Raw genomic sequence first — 9,359 nt, forward strand, 5'->3', positions numbered from 1 at the left:
TATTCCTCAGCCATAAGAGATGAATAGCTGTCATTTGCAACAACATGGATGGACCTCGAGATAATCATGCTAAACAAAATAAGCCAGACTGAAAAACTCGAAAATCACATGGTATCACTTATATGTGGGATATAAACCTAAAAACAACAAATGAACAGGACAGAGACTCATGGTCATGGACGATGGACTAGTGGTTAGCAGAGCGTAAGGGGTGGGGGAGGAGGGGGGAGGTAGATGGGATAAAGGGGGTCAAATATAGGGAGGTAGGGGGAGAGTAAAGTGGGTAAAGGGGATCAAATATATGGTAGCTGAAGGAAACTGGACTTTGGTGGTAAACACACAATAGAATATACAGAAGTCAAATTATAATGTATAATGAAAATTATATAATCGTTTTAACCAATGCTACCCCAATAAACTTAATATTTAAGAAAAAAAAAGATGCTAAATGTCACTAACCATCAAAAAAAAGAGCAGATTAAAACTACGATGAGACACCTCACACCTGTCAGAATGGGTATCATCAATAAATCAACAAACAAGTGTTGGAGGGGATGTGGAGAAAAGAAATCCTTCATGCACTGTTGGTAGGATTGTAAATTGGTGCAGCCACTATGGGAAACAGTATGGAGGTTCCTCAAAAACTTAAAAATAGAACTACCATATAACCCAGTAATTCCACTTGAGGGCATTTATATGAAGAAATCCAAAACACTAATCTGAAGAAGATATATGCACTCTTTATTTCAGCATTATTTACAATAGCCAAGATATGGAAGCAACCTAAATGCCCATCAATATACAATTTGATAAAGAAGTCGTGGTACACATATACAATGAAATATTACTCGGCGATGACAAAGAATGAAATCTTACCATTTGTGACAGTGTGCACGGACCTAGAGAGTAATATACTAAGTGAAATAAGTCAGAACAGAGAAAGACAAATACCATATGATTTCACTTATATGTGGAATCTGAAGAACAAAATAAACAAACAAAACAGAGACTCATAGATGCAGAGAACAAATTGATGGTTGTTAGATGGGAGGGCTTTGGGATTGAGTGAAAAAGGTGAAGGAATTAAGAAGTATGAATTGGTAGTTACAAAATAGTCACAGGGATGTAAAGTACAGCATAGGGAATATAGTCAACAATATTGTAATAAGTATGTATGGTGTCAGGTAGGTACTAGACTTATCAGGGGTATCACTTTGTAAATTAGATAAATGTCAAATCACTATTCTGTACACCTAAAACTAATATGAAATAATATTGAATGTCAACTGTAATTGAAATTTTAAGTTTTATTTTAATAGTACTATTTTTAAAATGCTGTCTTCTCTTTACTTGCTCTCCCCACCTATGTTCATCTCCTAGACCACCCAGACATGGTCTAGAATTAGGTCTTATAATAGTGATTTGGGCTTCTGACCCAACATGGTACTTTAAAAAGTACTGTTGACTTCATTGAGCCTGTTGGCTATAAAATTCAGTACATAGTCTGTGTTTTCCAGCCTCCATAGGTCTGAAACATTCTATAGTGTATAATGTTAGGAATCTTTTGGCAATGATTTTTCAGCCTTTTTTCATGAACAAGATAGACCCATCCTAGCTCCTGGCTCTAAGCAGTGACCTTGGCTTTTGTTCTCCATCTTTCCTGGAGAACATTTTGCCTGGTAGCTCATAAGAGCCAAACTAATAGCAACCAATGCCAGCTTCCCATCCTGTAGCTCAGAAATGCAAGAGTTTTATTCTTGCTCACCAGTTTGTTTGTTCCATTTCTGGTTTTGCACTTAAATTTTTCTATCTTTAATTGTTATCTATAATTTCTATGTTTGGAGCAGAGCATGGTGTAGAAACACAAGCTTGCTTCACCAGATTAACCAGAAAGCCTTTGTTATTTTTACTTTTTAACATTATTGTTTAGAGTTATGTAAATACAACCAATACTTTAATAATATTATTTTAAAGCATTACATAGATTTGGAAATGAGGTCAAATTTTTCGTTGAAGAGTGGGTTTCTGATTAATCGCATGCTTTAATATTATTCAACTCTATAGAAAATAGACTTTTATATGGGATAATTATATGGATAAATTCTGCTTCCAGAATGAGCCAAATTCATCTTTAAATAGAAAACAACCATGACAACAAAATACAAAGACATGACAGAGAAAGCAATATATTTATTTATTTTTAGGAGAATTCAATCAAACCAGACAGATCTATTTCATTTCTTGTATATCTGTCTAATTTCAGCATGTAAACCTATTTTAAATAACATCTCTATTATACATAGTTGATAAGTAAATAAACATATCAACATAACAAAATTTAAATTTTTCATAGTTTAATATCTACTTAATAGTTTTATAACTGTAATGGAATTTTTAAAAGCAACCTAATGTAATTTTCACTTAAAGTTAAAACACCATTATATATAAACCTTAACAAGATTAAAGACACTTACACTTATTTAATATAACCTAACATATAGTGTTACAAAGAAATACTAATTTTGATCAAAATCTGTTCTATGTGAATAATTTCAGTCTTAAAAATCTGTTCTTCATCCCAGATAAAAAGGCTTTCTAAACAACAAATTATAGCATTTGATTATAACCCAAATAATAAATATCCATGAGTCCATATATAAAGAAATAACTAAACAAATAATAAAAGGGGGAGAAGCAACAAGTGTTCTTCTGAATTACAGAAGAATTTCAATTAATGTAAAAGGAATTAGGGAAACAGAAAATCACCATTCAAATGCCACAGTATTAATCGCCACAGGAAATATCTGGCAATGGGTACTAAAATTACTGGGCAAAAGTTTAAGCAGAAACATGATGTTTGCTCTGTTTCAAAATGTCTCTCCCCAAGTATTTATTAATTACAAAAGACAGAACAGTAATTTTACAGTGAAGAAATTATCTTAACCAAGTGATCAAGATATTATCTTAACCAAGTGATCAAGATAAACTTTACCTTAACACCACTGAACTTACATTTTAAAATGGTGAACATGATAAATTTTGTTATGTTTTTTATCACAATAAAAAAAGGATTAACCAGTTAATATGACATGTTGCCATTAGGTGCCCCCTGATATGATGCACTGAGAAGGACACAAGGTCATTTCTGTGATACACTTCCCAATAATCATGAGAAAACAAAGGCAATCTCAAATTGAGAGACACATGTTTATTAACTTATTATAGTGATCATTTCACAATATATGTAAATCAGGTCACTATGCCATACACCTTAAACTTATACAATTATATTTCAAGAGAACTGAAAAAAAATGAGAGACATTTTACAAATAACTGACTAGTACTCTTCAAAAGTCTCAAGGTCATGAAAGGCAAGGAAAAGTTAAGGAACTATCATGGATGGTAGAAACTAAGGAGACATAACTAAATGCTTTGTGGGATCCTGGACTGAGTCTTTGAAAAGATATAGGACATGAATGAAAAAACTGGTAAAATCTGAATAGAGCCTATAGTTTAGTTAATAGAATTGTACCAGGTTAATTTTCTTAATTTCAGTAACTGTACTATGGCTATACAAGATGTTAACATTAAGGGAAGCTAGGCAAAGGGCATATGGGAACTCTATACTATTCTTGCAGTTTTTTGTCTAAAATTATCTCATAATAAAAAGTTTTTTAAAGAGTTTAAATTCTTTATAACTTAAAACTTCCAATAGAAATGTAGATCTATATACATTTCAAAGTTAAACAGGTGATTAAAACAATTTGTCCAAACTAGTTAGATATATATGTGTGTTTGTATGTGTATAGTTTGTTTGCTTTTTTTTACTAGGTAGATATTTAAGTTAAATGTTTATTGGGGTCTTTTTATACTAGAGCACTTCAAAGCACTTGGGTTGTAGTTTTGAATAAATAAAAATCATTCTAATGTCACTTGACATCTGAAGAAGAGCAGTTGTCTTAATTATTTCCATTCTTTCTGTTAATTTGCTGATGGAAACCTGGATTTAATCTCAGCTGGCATATAGTTCTTTCAAAATATAAATGGCTTACATCATATTCAGCAAAATGATACAGAGGTGTTCTTAGATTTTAATCATCAGTTATAACCGGAATTTTCTTGGAAACTTTAAGTCTGAATAAAAATGAGATTACATCATCATTTATTCTAGTAGTTCGCAATCTAAGGTCAGCAGCAAAATTTTCACTTGTCTAAGGCAAAAATGAAAAAAAAAATAATGGCAAAATGCATTTTTCATAAAACTATTTTTTTAATTTAAAGGATAGTTCCTTTATGAGATTGTTGCCTTACCATTTTTTATTAAGATGTCATTTCCTTTATGAAATAATAGGCTTTGTTTCATTTTAATTTAATGTCCACGCGGAAAAATTAAAAGTTGATAGACCTACATCTCCTGTTTATTTCGTGTATGTGTGTGTGAACTTGACTACTCTTCAAAATTTAGTCTTAAAATCACTGATCTATACCATTTGCTTTCTTTTGCCTTGACATCAAGCTTGTCTTCATTATTATGCTCACATCATCAAGTATAATCAAATACAATTATGTAATCAAATGCAGTAAATCCAGTGGCTTTTAGATAACAATGTTTTAACTAATTATTACTTACCCATAAAAGTTAATTCTATGTCCTTTCTTAAAGCCTCTAATTTCAGCATGCCTTAGCCAATCCTAACCCAAATATACTGGAACACTATTGTGTGATTTGTGCAAGAAAAGACCTTTGCTCCAAATGAGCAGGACTATAGCTCAACTTATGGGAAATATTTACTATTAATAAGACTATTGATATTCTCATTTGTTTCATCTATTTTTAAAATATTAAGGAAAATATCGAAGTCAGCCATAGGTTTATGCCAATTCTGCCCTAAGTATCGCCAACATTTTAAAAAGAATTTAGCACTAATTTTTAGTATATCCTGGCCACTAGGTAGATAGCCAGATAGTACCATTAGGTATCAGTCATAATACCAAGAATAAGGCTTATATCAATAAATATTTTTGGTGTATTTGAGAAATATTTTAAGAGGTACTGTTCTACTCTTAAATTCCAGGTATGTGCAGGACATATTCTTGTGGGTCTGAATTTACACATATTTTTATAAAATAAGGCACGTAACTAAAGCCTCATTAAAGCAGGCTTTTTAAAACTTTTAAGGCACAGTAGTGATAGCATCCTTGAAATATGTTGTTTTTATACTGGTTTCTTTTGAGAGAACTTAAAATAGTTTATGAAAGCAAACAGTGATGATCAAGAAAGAAACCTGTTTCCCTACCCCATTTCATTTTATGGATGGTTTACTAGGAAATATCTTTTTCTCAGTTTTTATGTCATCATTTCAGAACACTATAGGGGAAAATTGCTTAAAATCAAATATGGTATGACCTGAAAATGTATCTTTTCTTTTTTTTAATATTATTTTTTTATGGTGACATTTGTGAATGAAATCTAATGTTTCACAATGTATCTTTGCTTAAGGCCACTTACTTGGTATTAATGAACTCTTTCCTTTAATATCTTTTTATTTTTGTTCAATAGCAGTTGTAAACTACAACAAGCCTAATTTACTTTTTTTTTGTCATCCACCTTTCATTCTCCACATTCAATAACTGCTTTCTGTTAAGAATGGGATAGATGCCTATGTATAAAGAGAGATTCGGAACTTGCCTAAGGCCCCAAACAACCATTAAGAAATTTACATCTCACTTAATTTTGGAGAACATTCCTGAACTAAATCTCTTTAGCCTTATATCTGCCCTTACTCACATTTGCAAATAAATCAAACGCTTTTTTTCTTTACCTTTTCACCCACCTGATTATCTGCGAAGACCACCATTTATTCATCAGGCATTTGCGTGATTATTAATGATGGCACGCAAGATGCTGATTCAAAGATGATCTTCACTCATCAAGGGACACACACACATACACACACAAAAACCCTAGAAATTTCTGAAAAAAGATAAACTATTTCTGTTTCTCAAACCTAATTGTTTCCTGATACTATATCAAAAATAGAAGCTAGTTCTCTCCCACATACATATATAACTTTCTACTGGAAAAAAAAAATTAAAAACAATATAAAGGGATGTCTATGGAACTAAGTATTTCCAGGGCCAGTGCTAATGAACTTCCAGGGGAGACATGATGGCTACACACAGCTTGTGAATATGAGCTACATATAGTCATCAGATACTCGGGCATGGCCCTCTGACCCTTGAGACCTATTCCTATCAGAATCTGGTGGTAAACTGGAGCCAGTCTCTGTTTTGACCTCTCCAGTGCCATGGGGGAAGGGGAAGGTGGGCATAAAGCGCTTAAGAAACTGAAACTCACTAGTGCCAGTACCAGTGGCTGAGCACATTTCATAGGGACAAGGCTGAGATAAAGATCCATTGGCTCCTCCTTGGATCAGGTGGTTAGGGAAATTACAGTCATCATAGAAATGCTCTTGAATTGTAATCTTTTCTTTATATTTAATTTTATGGTAGATGTGTATAATGAAGATGACTGTGACACAGAGGAGAAAGAGAAAGGAAAGCACAGCCAGAGAAATGACCAAATATTTAGTGGATGGATTTACCCTTGTAGGATGTTTGGATGGATCCTGGAACTGCAGATAGGGCTCAGAAAAGCCATCGACCAGCAGGATGTTGAGTGAGGCAGTAGTGGAAAGAGCTGGTTGGCCGTGATCCTGAACAAGAATAATCAGTTTCTGCATCATAGGGTCTCTCTCAGATATCTGCCTCAATGTACGTATTTCCCCATTTTGTTGTTGAACAGAGAATAACCCAGAGTCAGTGGCCTTCAGCAGATGATATGAAAGCCAAGAATTCTGACCTGAGTCACCATCCACAGCCACTACCTTGGTCACCAAGTAGCCTGCCTCTGCAGACCTGGGCACCAGGTCATTGCAGGGTAAGGTGCCATTCTGCAGTGGGTACAAGATCATTGGGCGGTTGTCATTGTCATCCAACACAACCACTCTGACAGTAACCTGGCTACTCAGTGACGGGAAGCCCCTATCAGTTGCCTTTATCACAAACTGAAAATCTTGAATGGCCTCATAATCCATGGTTCTCAATGCATAGAGCTTCCCATTGTCTGAATTTATGGAGATGTAAGCAAAGACTGACAGATCTCCACTTTTTGGAGGCAGCAGAGAGTATGTTACTTGGGCATTCTCACCCAAATCTAGATCTGTAGCATGGACTTTGCCAATAAAAACCGCAGGGCTGTTGTTTTCTCGAACAGTCAAGATGTAGGAGTCTTCCTGAAATATTGGGGAATTGTCATTAATGTCAGATATTAGCACCTCTATCACAGTCTCTGTGGACAGACTGGGTGGCCCAGTATCCATGACGACAAGGGTGATATTATAGCCTGAGACCTCTTCACGATCCAAGCCTCTGCCGGTGACCAGCGAGTAAGAATTCCGGAATGTAGATTTGACTGCAAAAGGAAGGTCATCTCTGAGGAAGCAGGTGATCTTTCCTCCCACTCGAATGTCCCGGTCTCGGACAGAGAAAAGGGCCACTACAGTCTGCAGTGGTGAGTCCTCAGGGAGAGGGCTGGACACAGAGGAGATTGTCACTTCAGGAGGATTGTCATTCACGTCCACCACTTCCACCAGGACTTTACTGTGGGCAGAGAGGCCTCCTCCGTCGGTAGCTTGAATGTCAATGTCGTACGTTTCAATCGCTTCAAAATCTAGGGGCCCTCTGAGTCGAACCTCTCCAGTTTCAGAGTCAATCTGAAACGTCTGGAGAATTGCTTCTGGGTTTTGAGATAAAGAGTAAGTTATTTCCTTGTTGGAACCCTGGTCTAGGTCTGTAGCAGTCACTGTGGTCACCAAATAACCATTCGCGCTATTTTCCGGTACCTGAGCACGGTACACGAGTCGAGAGAACTGGGGCACGTGGTCATTGACGTCCAGGACCTCCACGCGGATGTGGGCGGTGCCAGACTTGGGCGGGGACCCGCCGTCCACAGCAGTAATCGTCAAGTTGACCTCAGGCTGCTCTTCTCTGTCCAGGGGTTTATCCAGCACCAGCTCGGCGTACTTGGGCCCGTGGCTGCGGAAGCGAGTGTGCAGGTGGAAATAGGCGTTGGCGCTCAAGGTGTAGTTTTGGAGACCGTTGAGGCCCACGTCCAGATCCTGGGCGCTCTGCAGAGGAAAACGTGAACCCAGGGGGGTGCTCTCCGGAATCTTTAAAAGCGGCTCCTTGTTTGGGAAAATCGGGGCATTGTCATTGATATCAAACACCCTGACCTCAGCACGGAAGGACTGCAGCGGCTCCACCAAGACTATTTCAAAGTGCAGCACGCACGGGTCGGCTTTGCCACAAAGTGACTCCCGATCCAGTTTCTCCTTCACGAACAGATCCCCTGTCTTGCGGTGGAGCCGGAAGTGCAGTTTGTTGCCCTCGGAAACGAGCCGCGCCCCGCGAGCAGCCAGCTTCCCTACCTCCAGCCCCAGGTCTTTAGCTACATTAGCCACAAATGAAACGCTCTCCATCTCCTCCGCCACTGAATAGCGGATGGTTGCCGCACCCCCCACAGAAACGCACAGGAAAAAGAGAAGAGTCCCTACTTGCCTGCTTTGCAAAAGTTTTCTACGTGCAACCGCCATCCGTTCTCACCAGCGCACTCTTTACAGCAGCCCCTACCTGTTGCGGATATACTTTCACTATTTCGCCAACAGGTTCTTGCAACCGCTGCTCACCCCTTTACTAGCCTCTAACTGCAGCGCCGCCAATGGCTAGCGGAGCCCAGTAAGCTGTTTTGTACTTGGAAGAACATTTGCATTGAGCAACTCAACTCCCCAGTCTATTGAATGTATTAATAGATATGTTCTCATTCTGGAGAGTTAGGTAGAGGTAGAAAGTTTGTTGCCAAAGCAACAGCAGACTCGCCTTGTAATTCCCTTTCAGAAAAAAAAAATGTCCTTGGGAATTGAGAAGCCAATGAGGATACTCGCTCAAGCTGAAGTCACCGTATCTGTTAGCCGGCTGCGGCCGCTGCAGCAACCCCAAAACAGCGCGGAGCAGGTTAATCCGCAAACCACACGGTCTGCCCAGGGACCAAGGGAGAGGCAAAAAGATTTTGCGTTGTCTTCCGGAGCCTCAGCCAAGTGGATAGGGGTAGGGGGTTGGAGGAAGTGATCACTAGGAAAAGGAAAGGGGACAGATAGACATTATCTTTCAGGAACCTGGGGTCCAATAGGTACACTGAAAGGGGACTTGGCCAACCAGCCCTTTGATTTGCACAAGTTCTTTTTTTTTTTTCTCCCAGAACACTCAAACGCTTAGGAAGCTGACTGGCTTGGCACTTAAAT

At 37.8% G+C, this 9,359-nt stretch overlaps 1 protein-coding gene across 1 annotated transcript; it reads right to left on the minus strand.

The window, feature by feature from the left end:
* Positions 1 to 6,182: 6,182 nt before the first annotated feature.
* Positions 6,183 to 8,742, minus strand: PCDHB1 (protocadherin beta 1). Its single transcript, XM_006923001.1, has one exon. It carries the CDS (start codon positions 8,652 to 8,654, stop codon positions 6,198 to 6,200), a length of 2,457 nt encoding a protein of 818 aa, XP_006923063.1. The 5' UTR covers positions 8,655 to 8,742; the 3' UTR covers positions 6,183 to 6,197.
* Between the last annotated feature and the right edge of the window lie 617 nt (positions 8,743 to 9,359).

The sequence above is a fragment of the Pteropus alecto genome, unplaced genomic scaffold (assembly GCF_000325575.1).
Source record: "Pteropus alecto unplaced genomic scaffold, ASM32557v1 scaffold78, whole genome shotgun sequence".
NCBI lineage: Eukaryota > Metazoa > Chordata > Mammalia > Chiroptera > Pteropodidae > Pteropus > Pteropus alecto.

Excerpts from the sequence above, each read along its gene's own strand:
- PCDHB1 (XM_006923001.1), bottom strand. The coding sequence starts at position 8,654 with ATGGCGGTTGCACGTAGAAAACTTTTGCAAAGCAGGCAAGTAGGGACT.